At 46.9% G+C, this 18,166-nt stretch overlaps 2 gene segments (V, D, J or C); both read left to right on the top strand.

Annotated features, from left to right (window-relative positions):
• The first annotated feature begins 1,490 nt into the window (after positions 1-1,490).
• Positions 1,491-11,985, top strand: LOC120022980. The segment is given in 5 exon segments: positions 1,491-1,539; positions 1,729-2,056; positions 4,039-4,097; positions 11,185-11,299; positions 11,982-11,985. Coding segments are annotated over 5 exon segments (555 nt in total).
• Positions 11,986-17,158: 5,173 nt separating this feature from the next.
• On the top strand, positions 17,159-17,758 carry LOC120022979. The segment is given in 2 exon segments: positions 17,159-17,207; positions 17,397-17,758. Coding segments are annotated over 2 exon segments (411 nt in total).
• Positions 17,759-18,166: the final 408 nt, after the last annotated feature.

Raw genomic sequence — 18,166 nt, 5'->3', positions numbered from 1 at the left:
CAGCCATAGGCATTAGGTAGGTTGTGGGTAATTGTCTATGTGTAAGTTGCCAGTGTCTGCACTTATTTGTTTGTATAGCTTCACGGTCGTCTGTTTGTTGTTTTGTTTAGTTTGTTTTAGTGTTATTTGTCTTTCTTAAATAAATACATAATGTATTTATACCACGCTGCGCCTTGGTCCTCTCTTTCACCCGAAGACGGCCGTGACACTATCCCAGCGGGCACCACTCACTTTCACCCGTTCACCAGTAGTTATTACATTGACAAAAATCCCATGCTATTGTTTGAGGAGAGTCCACAACAACAAAACACTTTTATCAGGGCAACTGGTTTTATACATTCACCTCTGAAGGTAAATAATGTACTTACATTCAGTAATCTGGCTCTGATGTGTCATCCTGAGGGTCCCAGAGATAAAATGTAGCATAGTTTTGTTTGATAAAATCTAGTTTTATGTTCTACAGTTTGACCCCACTGCTGTCTCTGGCTCCATACCCACTCCGCCCGGCCATCTAGATGTGTGAATGTTAGTGAATGAGCTAACGATCCATCATGTATGACATTTCTGGAAGTGTGTAAACTCTACTTTGATATTGCCATATCATTTGTCTGTGTTCTCTATAGTTATGTACTTGAAAATATATCAATTGACCAAAATTGGCACATTTGGTAAAACTCCTATCAGGATTAATTCAAAATATTGTGTAGTAATGTAATTCTTCACTGGATCAGTCTGAAACTTTGCAAACACACTACTGCCATCTGGTGGCTAAAATATAAATTACACCTAGACTCCAATCTGAAAGTATGGCCTTTCTCTTGCATTTCAAAAATGATACATTTTTTTGGTCGGGAAAACGTACGTTTTCTCCTTATTATTATTTTTTCTACATTAATTTCACAGATCCACAAACTTCAAAGTGTTTCCTTTCAAATGGGATCAAGAATATGCATATCCTTGCTTCAGGTCCTGAGCTACAGGCAGTTAGATTCAGGTATGTCATTTTAGGAGAAATTGAAAAAAAGGGTCCGATCCTTAAGTTATTGCACAGAACAAAACGTATCAGATCTCCAAAGCCTGTTTTAACTTCAGACCTTATATCCCAAAACCCCATTATTTCACCCCTTCATTTCTCCCACAGCAATGGTCAACGAACCAGAGGTAGAACATGCTGACTCATTTCCGTGTTTTAGGACTACAAGCTGGCGAGCTCTATAGGATAGATTATAATATGTAAAGAGCTGATGGTCTCATTATGGACTGTAGGGGGACCTCTAACTTTAATAATGTGAATGTCTCTACAGTCTGGACCACTAGTTAGCATGATGTATTCAGATCATCAGTCCCTCCCACTTCACTGACATGTTGAATATGGTGGAACCTGTCGTGGTCTACTGATTGGCATCTATTCATCTATGTGACACTCCTCTTGTTTTATAGACATTGATACCAGACTCTTTCCAGCACTCTCACATATAACGTGATCAAACATGTTCACATTTCTCTCCACTGTTACTGTCTCACTGCTCTGTGCTGCAGGTACAGTTTCATAATGTTTCATTTATTTAACCAGGAAAGTTAAGAACAACATTCTTATTTACAATGAAGGACTTCTCTAGTTATAGATATTGATGTTTCCAAGCATATGTTCACTTCACCTGAGTCTTGATGTATTCAGGTCTAACTGGACCTAACTCTATTGATTTCATTCTCACTGTATCCTTACAGGTCTTGTTGAGGGGAGTGAAGTCACTCAGACACCCACCATACTCTGGGAACTGAAAGACAGGGATGCTCAGATGAACTGCAGTCACACTAAGGGAGCTAGCTACAACCAGATGTACTGGTACAGACAGCTTCCAGGAGAGGGAATGAAGCAGGTAGCCTTCACTACTCCCAGTTCCAAACCTGAGTATTCAGGGGATTTCAGTGAAGACAAATTCTCAGCCAACAAGACTGTAGCTGAGAGGGGATCTTTCACAGTGAAGAAGTTGGAGGCAGGAGACAGCGGCATGTACTTCTGTGCTGTGAGTGAACACAGTGATACAGACAACAAGTACAGCTGCACAAAAACCCCAGAATTTCAATAGGATGTAATATAATATGCAAAGAGATGGTCTCATCACATACTGTAGGGGGACCTCTAACTCTAGTTCTACTAATGTCTAATCAGTCATTTTTCACAGTGAGGTCCTATGAGCAAGCTTTACAGTACAGGCTTCCTGACACTCCCTCTAACACTGTCACTATCCACCACCCTGAAGGAAACATGATACTACTACAGCCAATCTCCTTTCACATCAGAGCTTCATCCAGGAGACACTCATATCACATCCTCATCATCATCGTCTTCCTCAGCATATTCATCATCTTCATCATCGTCATAATATTTTTCTTCATCATGATGTTCAGAGTTGTGATTCACCTGGCAGGTCTACCACTCTGGGTGACTGGTATTAAATCACTTACGATGAGAAGCCCAACGATACTACGAATGTCATCAAACTGAATAAAATATCCTTTCTCTCGCTCCTTCTCTCTCTTTTTTTCTCTCTATTTCTCACTTCATGTCATCTCTCTCTCTCTGTCACCTTCTCTCCCTCTCCCCTCTCTCTCCTCTCTCTCTCTCCCTTACTGTTCTGACCTGAAGTCAGTGTAGTGTATTACTGTTCTGACCTGAAGTCAGTCCAGTGTATTACTGTTCTGGCCTGAAGTCAGTGCAGTGTATTACTGTTCTGACCTGAAGTCAGTGCAGTGTATTACTGTTCTGACCTGAAGTCAGTCCAGTGTATTACTGTTCTGGCCTGAAGTCAGTGCAGTGTATTACTGTTCTGACCTGAAGTCAGTGCAGTGTATTACTGTTCTGACCTGAAGTCAGTGCAGTGTATTACTGTTCTGACCTGAAGTCAGTGCAGTGTATTACTGTGCTGACCTGAAGTCAGTACAGTGTATTACTGTTCTGTCCTGAAGTCAGTCCAGTGTATTACTGTTCTGACCTGAAGTCAGTGCAGTGTATTGCTGTTCTGACCTGAAGTCAGTGCAGTGTATTACTGTTCTGACCTGAAGTCAGTGCAGTGTATTGCTGTTCTGACCTGAAGTCAGTGCAGTGTATTACTATTCTGACCTGAAGTCAGTGCAGTGTATTGCTGTTCTGACCTGAAGTCAGTGCAGTGTATTACTGTTCTGACCTGAAGTCAGTGCAGTGTATTACTGTTCTGACCTGAAGTCAGTGCAGTGTATTACTGTTCTGACCTGAAGTCAGTGCAGTGTATTACTATTCTGACCTGAAGTCAGTGCAGTGTATTGCTGTTCTGACCTGAAGTCAGTGCAGTGTATTACTGTTCTGACCTGAAGTCAGTGCAGTGTATTACTGTTCTGACCTGAAGTCAGTGCAGTGTATTACTGTTCTGACCTGAAGTCAACACAGTGATGTAGATACCCTTCTCTCTTCTACAAACCCCCCTTCTGATCCTTTACTCCATAACTGCAGTGTACATCAACACCCAGCACACCTGCTATCCACCGCTGTAGATGTCTGAGCACATGGAGGAAGTTGATATCAAACCTCTAGACCAAATAATGTGGTTGATGTTGTTGTCTTGAAGAAACGGTTCAGGTATTTCTTCACTTTACATCCTATTTCTAGTGTGATGACTGCAGAATCTATAACACAGATCAGATCTAAAGACTAAAAGAGACAAATACTTTCAATGATGTAGATACCGGTATGTTCCACAATACACCTTTAAGTTGAACAGGAGACCTGTAGGTGAACAAGGGATCTGCTTGAATATCAACACAAGTTCTGACGTCAAAGTGATGTCATTTCCTTCCCTTCCGGCAGCTCAGTTCAGCTCCCCTTCTCTATTGCCTTATTCTCCTCTCCCCCCTATGGGCTCTGGTCTAAAGTAGTGCACTAGAAAGGGAATAGGGAGCCATTTGGAATGCTGCCATACATTTGACACTCCCACTAGATGACATCACATCTCTGACTATCTGAAAACCCTTTCTCCTTGTCCATGTGACTCTTCTCTCCAGAACCATCAACATGATCAAGCTTCTCATACATGTAGCAACTCTACCACTATGGGTGACAGGTACTAAATCCCTCGTGAAAGATAGATTTACTACTGAAATATATTGCTGTCAATATGCTGAGTAATACTGTATATTTCATATGGTCTGTTTTCATCCACAGGGCTGTCACCAACAGACAAAGTTCACCAGACTCCTACTGCAATACTAAAAGGACCTGAAGATAAAGTTAATCTCACCTGCAGACACACTGTTTCAAGTTACTACATGATACTGTGGTACCAACAGTCAGCCCAAAACACTGCTCTGAAACTAATTGGGTATGTGAGTTACACCAGTCCAACGGTGGAAGATTCCTTTAAAGGGCGTTTTAATGTCAGTGGAGATGGTGCAGCTAATAAAATGGCGTATCTACATATTCCCAAAGTGACAGAAGCTGAAGACAGTGCAGTGTATTTCTGTGCTGCTAGTAAAGCACAGTGTTTCACTATATCCTCTCTCCTCTACAAAAACCCTCTCTGATCCTCTCATATAATACTGACTACAGCTCTATACAACTGCACCTGTCTTCAACCACGTCAACAACACTTTGCTATGAACCATTTGATGTCAAACAGATGGTAATGATACTGTTATAAGTGGCTAGTTTAGATGGTTTAGGTGCACTTCCTCAGTTCTCCACCAGGAGGGGGTGTTTCTCAACACACATTTAGAAGATGCTGTATGGTGGCACTCTATGGTCCCTGGTCAAAGTTAGTGCCCTATATAGGGAATAGGGTGTCATTTGGGATTCAGGCGCTTTCTAAATGTGTGTGGGCCTGGACCAGGGCCAGGCGGTATGGGAGGGCCCTAGGGGGTCTGGACCAGGGCCAGGCGGTATGGGAGGGCCCTAGGGGGTCTGGACCAGGGCCAGGCGGTATGGGAGGGCCCTAGGGGGTCTGGACCAGGGCCGGTGGTATGGGAGGGCCCTAGGGGGTCTGGACCAGGGCCAGGCGGTATGGGAGGGCCCTAGGGGGTCTGGACCAGGGCCGGTGGTTTTGGAGGGCCCTAGGGGGTCTGGACCAGGGCCGGTGGTATGGGAGGGCCCTAGGGGGTCTGGACCAGGGCCGGTGGTATGGGAGGGCCCTAGGGGGTCTGGACCAGGGCCAGGCGGTATGGGAGGGCCCTAGGGGGTCTGGACCAGGGCCGGTGGTATGGGAGGGCCCTAGGGGGCTTGTGCCAAGGCCGGTGGTATAGGAGGATCCTAGCGGGCCTGGAATTGGTCCGGTAGTATGCGAAGTCCCTAGGGTGGCTGGACCAGGGTCAGTGGTATGGGAGGGCCCTAGGGGGCCTGGACCAGGGCCGGTGGTATGGGAGGGCACCAAGGAGGCCTGGACCAGGGCCGGTGGTATGGGAGGGCCCTAGGGGGCCTGGACAAGTGCCGGTGGTATGTAAGGGCACTTGGGGGCCTGGCCCGCCCTACCGTACCTCCTTGCCCTTCTAAGTAAAATGTTTAAATATTAATAATTTATTTTACCAAGACGTACACAAACAGAAAGACACATCAATCTCAGATAATGCATCCGATCAAGTGAAACAGCTCCCCTCTGTCTCAGTATGTGTAGACCATGTATCTGATGCTGTCTGGACAGTGAAACAGCTCCTCTCTGTCTCAGTATGTGTAGACCATGTATCTGATGCTGTCTGGACAGTGAAACAGCTCCCCTCTGTCTCCGTATGTGTAGGCCATGTATCTGATGCTGTCTGGACAGTGAAACAGCTCCCCTCTGTCTCAGTATGTGTAGACCATGTATCTGATGCTGTCTGGACAGTGAAACAGCTCCCCTCTGTCTCCGTATGTGTAGACCATGTATCTGATGCTGTCTGGACAGTGAAACAGCTCCTCTCTGTCTCAGTATGTGTAGACCATGTATCTGATGCTGTCTGGACAGTGAAACAGCTCCTCTCTGTCTCAGTATGTGTAGACCATGTATCTGATGCTGTCTGGACAGTGAAACAGCTCTCCTCTGTCTCAGTATGTGTAGACCATGTATCTGATGCTGTCTGGACAGTGAAACAGCTCCCATCTGTCTCTCTATGTGTAGACCATGTATCTGATGCTGTCTGGACAGTGAAACAGCTCCCCTCTGTCTCCGTATGTCACGCTCTGACCTTAGAGGGCCGTTTTATTTCTCTATTTGGTTAAGTCAGAGTGTGATGTGGGGTGGGCATTCTATGTTTTGTTTTCTAGGTTTCTGTATTTCTATGTTTTGGCTGGGTATGGTTCTCAATCAGGGTCAGCTTTCTATCGTTGTCTCTGATTGAGAATCATTCTTAGGCAGCCTTTTTTCCCACCTAATGTTGTGGGTAATTACTATTTTCCGTGTGTGTTTGTGTGCACCTCGGTTGCGTCACCTTCTTTGCTGTTTACCGGTTTGTTTTGTTGGTTAAGTTTTTCATTCCCATTAAAAGATGTGGAACTACATGCACGCTGCGCCTTGGTTTTATTTATGACAGGGAGTTTGAGGATAGCGAGCGTGACACCGTATGTGTAGACCACGTATCTGATGCTGTCTGGACAGTGAAACAGCTCCCATCTGTCTCTGTATGTGTAGACCATGTATCTGATGCTGTCTGGACAGTGAAACAGCTCCCATCTGTCTCCGTATGTGTAGACCATGTATCTGATGCTGTCTGGACAAAAGGAGATTGGCATGTCAAATCACATTCAATTTTATTTGTCACATGCACCGAATACAGCAGGTATAGACTTTACATTGAAATGCTTACTTAAATGCCCTTAACCAGCAATGCATTAAGAAGTTTTTAAGAAAAAAAAAGTGTTAAGTAAAAAATAGATACAGAGTCAATGTGCGGGGGCACCGGTTAGTCAAGGTTATTGAGGTAATATGTACATGTAGAGTTAAAGTGACTATGCATAGACAATAAACAGAGAGTTGCAGCAGTGTAAAAGACGGGTCTGGGGAGCCCTTTGATTAGCTGTTCAGGAGTCTTCTGGCTTGGGGGTAGAAGCTGTTATGAAGCCTTTTGTACCTAGACTTGGCGGTCCGGTACCTCTTGCTGTGTGATAGCAGAGAGAACAGTCTATGACTAGGGTGGCTGGAGTTTGACAATTTTTAGGGCCTTCCTCTGACACTGCTTGGTATAGAGGTCCTGGATGGCAGCAAGCTTGGCCCCAGTGATGTCCTGGGCCGTACGCACTACCCTCTGTAGTGCCTTGTGGTGGGAGGCTGAGCAGTTGCCAAAACAGGCAGTGATGCAACGAGTCAGGATGCTCTCGATGGTGCAGCTGTAGAACCATTTGAGGATCTGAGGACCCAATCCAAATCTTTTCAGTCTCCTGGGGGGGAATAGGCTTTGTCGTGCCCTCTTCACGACTGTCTTGGTGTGTTGGGACCATGATAGTTTGTTGTTGATGTGGACACCAAGGAATTTGAAGCTCTCAACCTGTTCCACTACAGCCCCGTCGATGAGAATGGGGGCGTGCTTGGTCCTCCTTTTCCTGTAGTCCACAATCATCTGCTTTGTCTTGATCACGTTGAGGGAGAGGTTGCTGTCCTGGCACCACACGGCCAGGTCTCTGAACTCCTCCCTATAGGACGTCTCATCATTGTTGGTGATCAGGCCTACCACTGTTCTGTCATTGGCAAACTTGATGATGGTGTTGGAGTCGTGCCTGGCCATGGATTCATAAGTGAAAAGGGAGTACAAGAGGGGACTGAGCACGCAGCCCTGAGGGGTCCCCGTGTTGAGGATCAGCGCTGTAGTTGTGTTGTTACCATCCCTTACCACCTGGGGGCGGCCCGTCAGGAAGTCCAGGATCCAGTTGAGGTGTTAAGTACCAGGATCCTTAGCTTAGTGATGAGCTTTGATGTTGTTGAACGCTGAGCTGTAGTCATTGAACAGCATTCTCACATAGGTGTTCCTTTTGTCCTTTGGGAAAGGGCAGTGTGGAGTGATTTCAAGGTTTTACTGCTAACCTACAAAGCATTACATGGGCTTGCTCCTCCCTATCTTTCCGATTTGGTCCTGCCGTACATACCTACATGTACGCTACGGTCACAAGACGCAGGCCTCCTAATTGTCCCTAGAATTTCTAAGCAAACAGCTGGAGGCAGGGGTTTCTCCTATAGAGCTCCATTTTTATGGAATGTTCTGCCTACCCATGTGAGAGACGCAGACTCGGTCTCAACCTTTAAGTCTTTACTGAAGACTCATCTCTTCAGTAGGTTATATGATTGGTCATATGATTGAGTGTAGTCTGGCCCAGGAGTGTGAAGGTGAACGGAAAGGCTCTGGAGCAACGGACCATCCTTGCTGTCTCTGCCTGGCCGGTTCCCCTCTCTCCACTGAGATTATCTGCCTCTAACCCTATTACAGGGGCTATTACAGTGCTCTTCAATGCCGTCCCTAGGAGGGGTGCGTCACTTGAGTGGGTTGAGTCGCTGACGTGATCTTCCTCTTTGGGTTGGCGGCCCCCCTTGGGTTGTGCCGTGGCAGAGATCTTTGTGGGCTATACTTGGCCTTGTCTCAGGATGGTAAGTTGGTGGTTGAAGATATCCCTCTAGTGGTGTGGGGGCTTATCCTGCCTGTTTGGCCCTGTCCGGGGGTATCATCGGATGGGGCCACAGTGTGTCCTGACCCCTCCTGTCTCAGCCTCCATTATTTATGCTGCAGTAGTTTATGTGTCGGGGGGCTAGGGTCAGTCTGTTATATCTGGAGTACTTCTCCTGTCTTATCCGGTGTCCTGTGTGAATTTAAGTATGCTCTCTCTAATTCTCTCTTTCTCTCTTTCTTTCTCTCTCTCGGAGGACCTGAGCCCTATGACCATGCCTCAGGACTACCTGGCATGATGACTCCTTGCTGTCCCCAGTCCACCTCCAGTTTCAACTGTTCTGCCTGCGGCTATGGAACCCTGACCTGTTCACCGGACGTGCTACCTGTCCCAGACCTGCTGTTTTCAACTCTCTAGAGACAGCAGGAGCGGTAGAGATACTCTCAATGATCGGCTATGAAAATCCAACTGACATTTACTCCTGAGGTACTGACTTGTTGCACCCTCGACAACTGCTGTGATTATTATTATTTGACCATGCTGGTCATTTATGAACATTTGAACATCTTGGCCATGTTCTGTTATAATCTCCACCCGGCACAGCCAGAAGAGGACTGACCACCCCTCATAGCCTGGTTCTTCTCTAGGTTTCTTCCTAGGTTTTGGCCTTTCTAGGGAGTTTTTCCTAGCCACCGTGCTTCTACACCTGCATTGCTTGCTGTTTGGGGTTTTAGGCTGGGTTTCTGTACAGCACTTTGAGATATCAGCTGATGTAAGAAGGGCTATATAAATACATTTGATTTGATTTGAGTACAATAGAGATTGCATCATCTGTGGATCTGTTTGGGCGGTATGAAAATTGGAGTGGGTCTAGGGTTTCTGGGAGAATTGTTTTGATGTGAGCATTACCAACCTTTCAAAGCACTTCATGGCTACGGACGAGTGCTACGGGCCTGTAGTCATTTATGCAGGTTGCCTTTGTGTTCTTGGGTACAGGGACTATGGTGGTCTGCTTGACACATGTTGGTATTACAGACTCAATCAGCGACATGTTGAAAATGTCAGTGAAGACCCCTGCCAGTTGGTCAGCACATGCTGGTAATCCGTCTGGCTCCGCAGCCTTGTGTATGTTGACCTGTTTAAAGGCCTTACTCATGTCGGCTACGGAGAGCGTGATCACACAGTCGTCCGGAACAGCTGATGCTCTCATGCATGCCTCAGTGTTGCTTGCCTCGAAGCGAGCAAAGAAGTGGTTTAGCTCGTGTGGTAGGCTCGTGTCACTGGTCAGCTCGCGGCTGTGCTTTCCTTTGTAGTCTGTAATAGTTTGAAAGCCCTGCCACATAAGACGAGCGTTGGAGCCGGTGTAGTATGATTCAGTCTTAGCCCTGTATTGACGCTTTGCCTGTTTGATGGTTCGTCGCAGGGCATAGCAGGATTTCTTGTAAGCTTCCGGGTTAGAGTCCCGCGCCTTGAAAGCGGCAGCTCTACCCTTTAGCTCAGTGCGAATGTTGCCTGTAATCCATGGCTTCTGGTTGGGGTATGTACCTACAGTCACTGTAGGGACGACGTCCTCGATGCACTTATTGATAAAGCCAGTGACTGATGTGGTGTACTCCTCAATGCCATCGGAGGAATCCCGGAACATGTTCCAGTCTGTGACAGCGAAACAGTCCTGTAGTTTAGCATCTGCTTCATCTAACCACTTTTTAATAGACCGAGTCACTGGTGCTTCCTGCTTTCATCTCTGCTTGTAAGCAGGAATCAGGAGGATAGAGTTGTGGTTGGAGAGGGAGAGCTTTGTACACGCCTCTGTGTGTGGAGTACAGGTGAACTGGAATTGTATTCCCTCTGGTTGCACATTTAACATGTTGATAGAAATTTGGTTGAACTGATTTAAGTTTCCCTGCATTAAAGTCTCCGGCCACAAGGAGCGCCGCCTCTGGGTGAGCGTTTTCCTGTTTGATTATTTCCTTATACAGCTGACTGAGTGCGGTCTTAGTGCCAGCATCTGTCTGTGGTGGTAAAAAAATTGCCACAAAAGGTATAGCTGAAAACTCTCTTGGCAAGTAGTGTGGCCTGCAATTTATCACAATATACTCTACTTCAGGTGAGCAAAATCTAGAGACTTCCTTAGATTTCGTGCACCAGCTGTTGTTTACAAATATGCACAGACCGCCCTCCCTCGTCTTACCAGAGTGTGCTGTTCTATCTTGCCAGATCTCCCTCTCTGCTCTACTAAACCCTGCTTCCTGTCCCACATAGACACCTCCTGCAGGGTTCATCTCAGGTCTCTGATGTTTTAGATGTTCTCATAAGGAGGCAGCATCCCTCTATTAGATCACTGAGATGAGTTGATGAGAAGCCACCTCTAATTCATGTGGAGGGGTTTGTCTGTCTCATTCTGTCTCCTTAACAGTGAGTCAACATGATCACAATTCTTATCTCCATCACCATGGGTTACACAGCCTGGGCTGCAGGTATTCACATCACTGATTTCATCAACTACTAATATCCTCATTTGATTGGTTTTTATGTTTCAGGTGAATATGTTTGTCTCTCTCACTCTCTCTCTCAATCTCTTTCTCTCTCTCCAGGTTCTTCTCTCAGTAACCAGGTTCACCAGAAACCTGCAGCCCTGTACAAGAACCAGGGAGAGTTGGCTAAGATGGAGTGTTCACATAGTATATCAACCTATAATGTCATCCTCTGGTACAAGCAATCCAACTACAGAGAATTGGTGTTTTTAGGATACATGCAATTGAAAACTGGATTTCCTGAGACTGGATTTGATATAGAAGGAGATGCCAATGCAGGTGGTACCAGCACCTTAACCATCAATCAACTAACTCCAAATAGCAGTGCTGTGTATTACTGTGCTGCTAGTTTACACAGTGCATCAGATCTCCCTCTCTGCTCTACAAAAACCTCCTCCCTGGTGTACTGTAGACTAATCACACCTGTATTAACATCACACTGTATCTGACTCTGATTCAATGCCAAAACACTCACCAGCTGGTCTAACAGAAAGGGGAGGTTCCCTCTGATATACAGGAGACCATGATACAGTATGGTATGATATCATGTCTTTCCTGTAGGGGGAGTTACAGCTCAACAAATCCATGTGGACTCACCAGACACAGTACCCCAGTAAACTATGGTGTGTAGTAAGGAGTCTGAGAGCTGAAGATCCATGTCCTTTTGAATGTTAATCTTGACTCAGTGTTAAACTAAGAATATTTCACTGTTGGATATTTTCCACCGATGAACGTGAATCTCTCATTATTCTTGAACACAGATTAGATACCATCTAAAATAATCTATAATTCCATATATTTCCCGAATGACTACAGTAGTTATAACAAACAGGTCTCTCTCTCCTCTTCTGTAACAGGTGAACTCCTCTGTTCCAGCGTTCTTCAGTCTCCATCTTCAGTATTTCAGAGTTCTGGAGAAACTGCTGTCCCGTTCTGTTGACAAACTGTCCCCAGCTACAACACCATACTGTTGTATCAGCAGGTGGAACACACTCTCCCCAGCTACAACACCATACTGTGGTATCAGCAGGTGGAACACACTCTCCCCAGCTACAACACCATACTGTGGTATCAGCAGGTGGAACACACTCTCCCCAGCTACAACACCATACTGTGGTATCAGCAGGTGGAACACACTCTCCCCAGCTACAACACCATACTGTGGTATCAGCAGGTGGAACACACTCTCCCCAGCTACAACACCATACTGTGGTATCAGCAGGTGGAACACACTCTCCCCAGCTACAACACCATACTGTGGTATCAGCAGGTGGAACACACTCTCCCCAGCTACAACACCATACTGTGGTATCAGCAGGTGGAACACACTCTCCCCAGCTACAACACCATACTGTGGTATCAGCAGGTGGAACACACTCTCCCCAGCTACAACACCATACTGTGGTATCAGCAGGTGGAACACACTCTCCCCAGCTACAACACCATACTGTGGTATCAGCAGGTGGAACACACTCTCCCCAGCTACAACACCATACTGTGGTATCAGCAGGTGGAACACACTCTCCCCAGCTACAACACCATACTGTGGTATCAGCAGGTGGAACACCCTCTCCCCAGCTACAACACCATACTGTGGTATCAGCAGGTGGAACACCCTCTCCCCAGCTACAACACCATACTGTGGTATCAGCAGGTGGAACACCCTCTCCCCAGCTACAACACCATACTGTGGTATCAGCAGGTGGAACACACTCTCCCCAGCTACAACACCATACTGTGGTATCAGCAGGTGGAACACACTCTCCCCAGCTACAACACCTTACTGTGGTATCAGCAGGTGGAACACACTCTCCCCAGCTACAACACCATACTGTGGTATCAGCAGGTGGAACACACTCTCCCCAGCTACAACACCATACTGTGGTATCAGCAGGTGGAACACACTCTCCCCAGCTACAACACCATACTGTGGTATCAGCAGGTGGAACACACTCTCCCCAGCTACAACACCATACTGTGGTATCAGCAGGTGGAACACACTCTCCCCAGCTACAACACCATACTGTGGTATCAGCAGGTGGAACACACTCTCCCCAGCTACAACACCATACTGTGGTATCAGCAGGTGGAACACACTCTCCCCAGCTACAACACCATACTGTGGTATCAGCAGGTGGAACACACTCTCCCCAGCTACAACACCATACTGTGGTATCAGCAGGTGGAACATTTACTTCAATCTCAGACGTTGTTCCACGTAATGGAACCCAATTATTGTTTTAGATGACATTACCTTCTTGTTTAAATTCACTGGTGTTTCTACGATAAAATGTAGCAATAATAAATATAAATGGTTATAAACATCTCCCATTCAACTGTTCATACCTCTGCTCCAAATACCTTACAGCCTCTCTATCTGTCACGCCCTGGCCTTAGTTATCTTTGTTTTCTTTATTATTTTAGTTAGGTCAGGGTGTGACATGGGGGATGTTTGTGTGTTTTTGTCTAGTCTAGGGTGTTTGTATTGTCTAGGGGGTTTTGTAGAGTTCATGGGGTTGTGTTCAGTGTAGGTGTTTATGTAAGTCTATGGTTGCCTGGATTGGTTCTCAATTAGAGACAGCTGTCTATCGTTGTCTCTGATTGGGAGCCATATTTTAGGCAGCCATAGGCATTAGGTAGGTTGTGGGTAATTGTCTATGTCTATGTGTAAGTTGCCAGTGTCTGCACTTATTTGTTTGTATAGCTTCACGGTCGTCTGTTTGTTGTTTTGTTTAGTTTGTTTTAGTGTTATTTGTCTTTCTTAAATAAATACATAATGTATTTATACCACGCTGCGCCTTGGTCCTCTCTTTCACCCGAAGATGGCCGTGACAGAATCACCCACCACACTCGGACCAAGCAGCGTGGTAAGCGGCAGCAGCAGCAGGAGCAGCGAACACAGGATTCATGGACTTGGGAAGAAATACTGGACGGTAAGGGACCTTGGGTTCAAGCTGGAGAGTATCGCCGCCCTCGTGAAGAGCTGGAGGCAGCTAGAGCCGAGAGGCGGTGGTATGAGGAGGCAGCACGGAAGCGAGGCTGGAAGCCTGAGAGTCTGCCCCAAATATTTCTTGGGGGGGACTAAGAGGGAGTGTGTCGAAGTCAGGTAGGAAACCTGCGCCAACTCCTTGAGCTTACCGTGGAGAGCGAAAGTACGGGCAGACACCATGTTATGCGGTAAAGCGCACGGTGTCTCCTGTACGTGTGCTTAGCCCGGTGCGGTACATTCCAGCTCCTCGTATCGGCCGGGCTAGATTGAGCATTGAGCCAGGTGCAATGAAGCCGGCTCAACGCGTCTGGTCTCCAGTGCGTCTCCTCGGGCCGGCATACATGGCACCAGCCTTACGCATGGTGTCCCCGGTTCGCCAACACAGCCCAGTGCGGGTTATTCCACCTCCCCGCACTGGTCGGGCTACGGGGAGCATTCAACCAGGTAAGGTTGGGCAGGCTCGGTGCTCAAGGGAGCCAGTACGCCTGCATGGTCCGGTATATCCGTCGCCACCTCCCCGCCCCAGCCCAGTACCACCAGTGCCAACACCACGCACCAGGCTTCCAGTGTGTCTCCAGAGCCCTGTTCCTCCTCCACGCACTCGCCCTGTGGTGCGTGTCTCCAGCCCAGTACCACCAGTTCCGGCATCACGCACCAAGCCTCCTGTGCGTCTCCAGAGCCCTGTGCGCCCTGTTGCTGCTCCCCGCACTAGCCTTGAGGTGCGTGTCCTTAGCCCGGTACCTCCAGTTCCAGCACCACACACCAGGCCTACAGTGCGCCTCAGCCGGCCAGAGTCTGCCGTCTGCCCAGCGCTATCTGAGCTGCCTGCCTGCCCAGAGCCATCTGAGCTGCCTGCCTGCCCAGAGCCGTCTGAGCTGCCTGCCTGCCCAGAGCCGTCTGAGCTGCCTGCCTGCCCAGAGCCGTCTGAGCTGCCTGCCTGCCCAGAGCCGTCTGAGCTGCCTGCCTGCCCAGAGCCTTCTGAGCTGCCTGCCTGCCCAGAGCCGTCTGAGCTGCCTGCCTGCCCAGAGCCGTCTGAGCTGCCTGCCTGCCCAGAGCCGTCTGAGCTGCCTGCCTGCCCAGAGCCGTCTGAGCTGCCCGCCTGCCCAGAGCCGTCTGAGCTGCCCGCCTGCCCAGAGCCGTCTGAGCCGACCGTCTGTCCCGAGCCGTCAGAGCCGCCCGTCTGTCCCGAGCCGTCAGAGCCGCCCGTCTGTCCCGAGCCGCCAGAGCCGCCCGCCAGTAAGGAGCAGCCAGAGCCGCCCGCCAGTCAGGAGCCGCCAGAGCCGCCCGCCAGTCATGAGCCGCCCGCCAGTCATGAGCCGCCCGCCAGTCATGAGCCGCCCGCCAGTCATGAGCCGCCCTCCAGTCATGAGCCGCCCTCCAGTCATGAGCCGGCCCTCAGTCCGGAGCCGCCCCTCAGTCCGGAGCCGCCCCTCAATCCGGAGCCGCCCAATGTAAGTCTATTGTTGCCTGGATTGGTTCTCAATTAGAGACAGCTGTCTATCGTTGTCTCTGATTGGGAGCCATATTTTAGGCAGCCATAGGCATTAGGTAGGTTGTGGGTAATTGTTTATGTGTAAGTTGCCAGTGTCTGCACTTATTTGTTTGTATAGCTTCACGGTCGTCTGTTTGTTGTTTTGTTTAGTTTGTTTTAGTGTTATTTGTCTTTCTTAAATAAATACATAATGTATTTATACCACGCTGCGCCTTGGTCCTCTCTTTCACCCGAAGACGGCCGTGACACTATCCCAGCGGGCACCACTCACTTTCACCCGTTCACCAGTAGTTATTACATTGACAAAAATCCCATGCTATTGTTTGAGGAGAGTCCACAACAACAAAACACTTTTATCACGGCAACTGGTTTGATACATTCACCTCTGAAGGTAAATAATGTACTTACATTCAGTAATCTGGCTCTGATGTGTCATCCTGAGGGTCCCAGAGATAAAATGTAGCATAGTTTTGTTTGATAAAATCTAGTTTTATGTTCTACAGTTTGACCCCACTGCTGTCTCTGGCTCCATACCCACTCCGCCCGGGCATCTAGATGTGTGAATGTTAGTGAATGAGCTAACGATCCATCATGTATGACATTTCTGGAAGTGTGTAAACTCTACTTTGATATTGCCATATCATTTGTCTGTGTTCTCTATAGTTATGTACTTGAAAATATATCAATGGACCAAAATTGGCACATTTGGTAAAACTCCTATCAGGATTAATTCAAAATATTGTGTAGTAATGTAATTCTTCACTGGATCAGTCTGAAACTTTGCAAACACACTACTGCCATCTGGTGGCTAAAATTTAAATTACACCTAGACTCCAATCTGAAAGTATGGCCTTTCTCTTGCATTTCAAAAATGATACATTTTTTTCGGTCGGGAAAACGTACGTTTTCTTTTTACAGATATTTTACCAGATTAAATGTGTTATATTCTCCTACATTAATTTCACAGATCCACAAACCTCAAAGTGTTTCCTTTCAAATGGGATCAAGAATATGCATATCCTTGCTTCAGGTCCTGAGCTACAGGCAGTTAGATTCAGGTATGTCATTTTAGGTGAAATTTAAAAAAAGGGTCCGATCCTTAAGTTATTGCCCAGAACAAAATGTATAATATCTCCAAAGCCTGTTTTAACTTCAGACCTTTTATCCCAAAACCCCATTATTTCACCCCTTCATTTCTCCCACAGCAATGGTCAACGAACCAGAGGAAGAAAATGCTGACTCATTTCCGTGTTTTAGGACTACAAGCTGGCGAGCTCTATAGGATAGAATATAATATGTAAAGAGCTGATGGTCTCATCATGGACTGTAGGGGACCTCTAACTTTAATAATGTGAATGTCTCTACAGTCTGAACCACTAATTAGCATGATGTATTCAGATCATCAGTCCCTCCCACTTCACTGACATGTTGAATATGGTGGAACCTGCCGTGGTCTACTGATTGGCATCTATTCATCTATGTGACACTCCTCTTGTTTTATATACATTGATACCAGACTCTTTCCAGCACTCTCACATATAACGTGATCAAACATGTTCACATTTCTCTCCACTGTTACTGTCTCACTGCTCTGTGCTGCAGGTACAGTTTCATAATGTTTCATTTATTTAACCAGGAAAGTTAAGAACAACATTCTTATTTACAATGAAGGACTTCTCTAGTTATAGATATTGATGTTTCCAAGCATATGTTCCCTTCACCTGAGTCTTGATGTATTCAGGTCTAACTGAACCTAACTCTATTGATTTCATTCTCACTGTATCCTTACAGGTCTTGTTGAGGGGAGTGAAGTCACTCAGACACCCACCATACTCTGGGAACTGAAAGACAGGGATGCTCAGATGAACTGCAGTCACACTAAGGGTCTAAGCTACTTCCAGATGTACTGGTACAGACAGCTTCCAGGAGAGGGAATGAAGCAGGTAGCCTTCACTACTCCCAGTTCCAAACCTGAGTATTCAGGGGATTTCAGTGAAGACAAATTCTCAGCCAACAAGACTGTAGCTGAGAGGGGATCTTTCACAGTGAAGAAGTTGGAGGCAGGAGACAGCGGCATGTACTTCTGTGTTGTGAGTGAACACAGTGATACAGACAACAAGTACAGCTGCACAAAAACCCCAGTATTTCAATAGGATGTAATATAATATGTAAAGAGATGGTCACATACTGTAGGGGGACCTCTAACTCTAGTTCTTCTAATGTCTGATGGTCTCATCACATACTGTAGGGGGACCTCTAACTCTAGTTCTACTAATGTCTGATGGTCTCATCACATACTGTAGGGGGACCTCTAACTCTAGTTCCTCTAATGTCTGATGGTCTCATCACATACTGTAGGGGGACCTCTAACTCTAGTTCTACTAATGTCTGATGGTCTCATCACATACTGTAGGGGGAACTCTAACTCTAGTTCTTCTAATGTCTGATGGTCTCATCACATACTGTAGGGGGACCTCTAACTCTAGTTCCTCTAATGTCTGATGGTCTCATCACATACTGTAGGGGGACCTCTAACTCTAGTTCTACTAATGTCTGATGGT

This window comes from Salvelinus namaycush, chromosome 28 (assembly GCF_016432855.1).
Source record: "Salvelinus namaycush isolate Seneca chromosome 28, SaNama_1.0, whole genome shotgun sequence".
Taxonomy (NCBI): Eukaryota; Metazoa; Chordata; class Actinopteri; order Salmoniformes; family Salmonidae; genus Salvelinus; species Salvelinus namaycush.
This window is presented reverse-complemented; position numbering and strand designations above follow the sequence as displayed.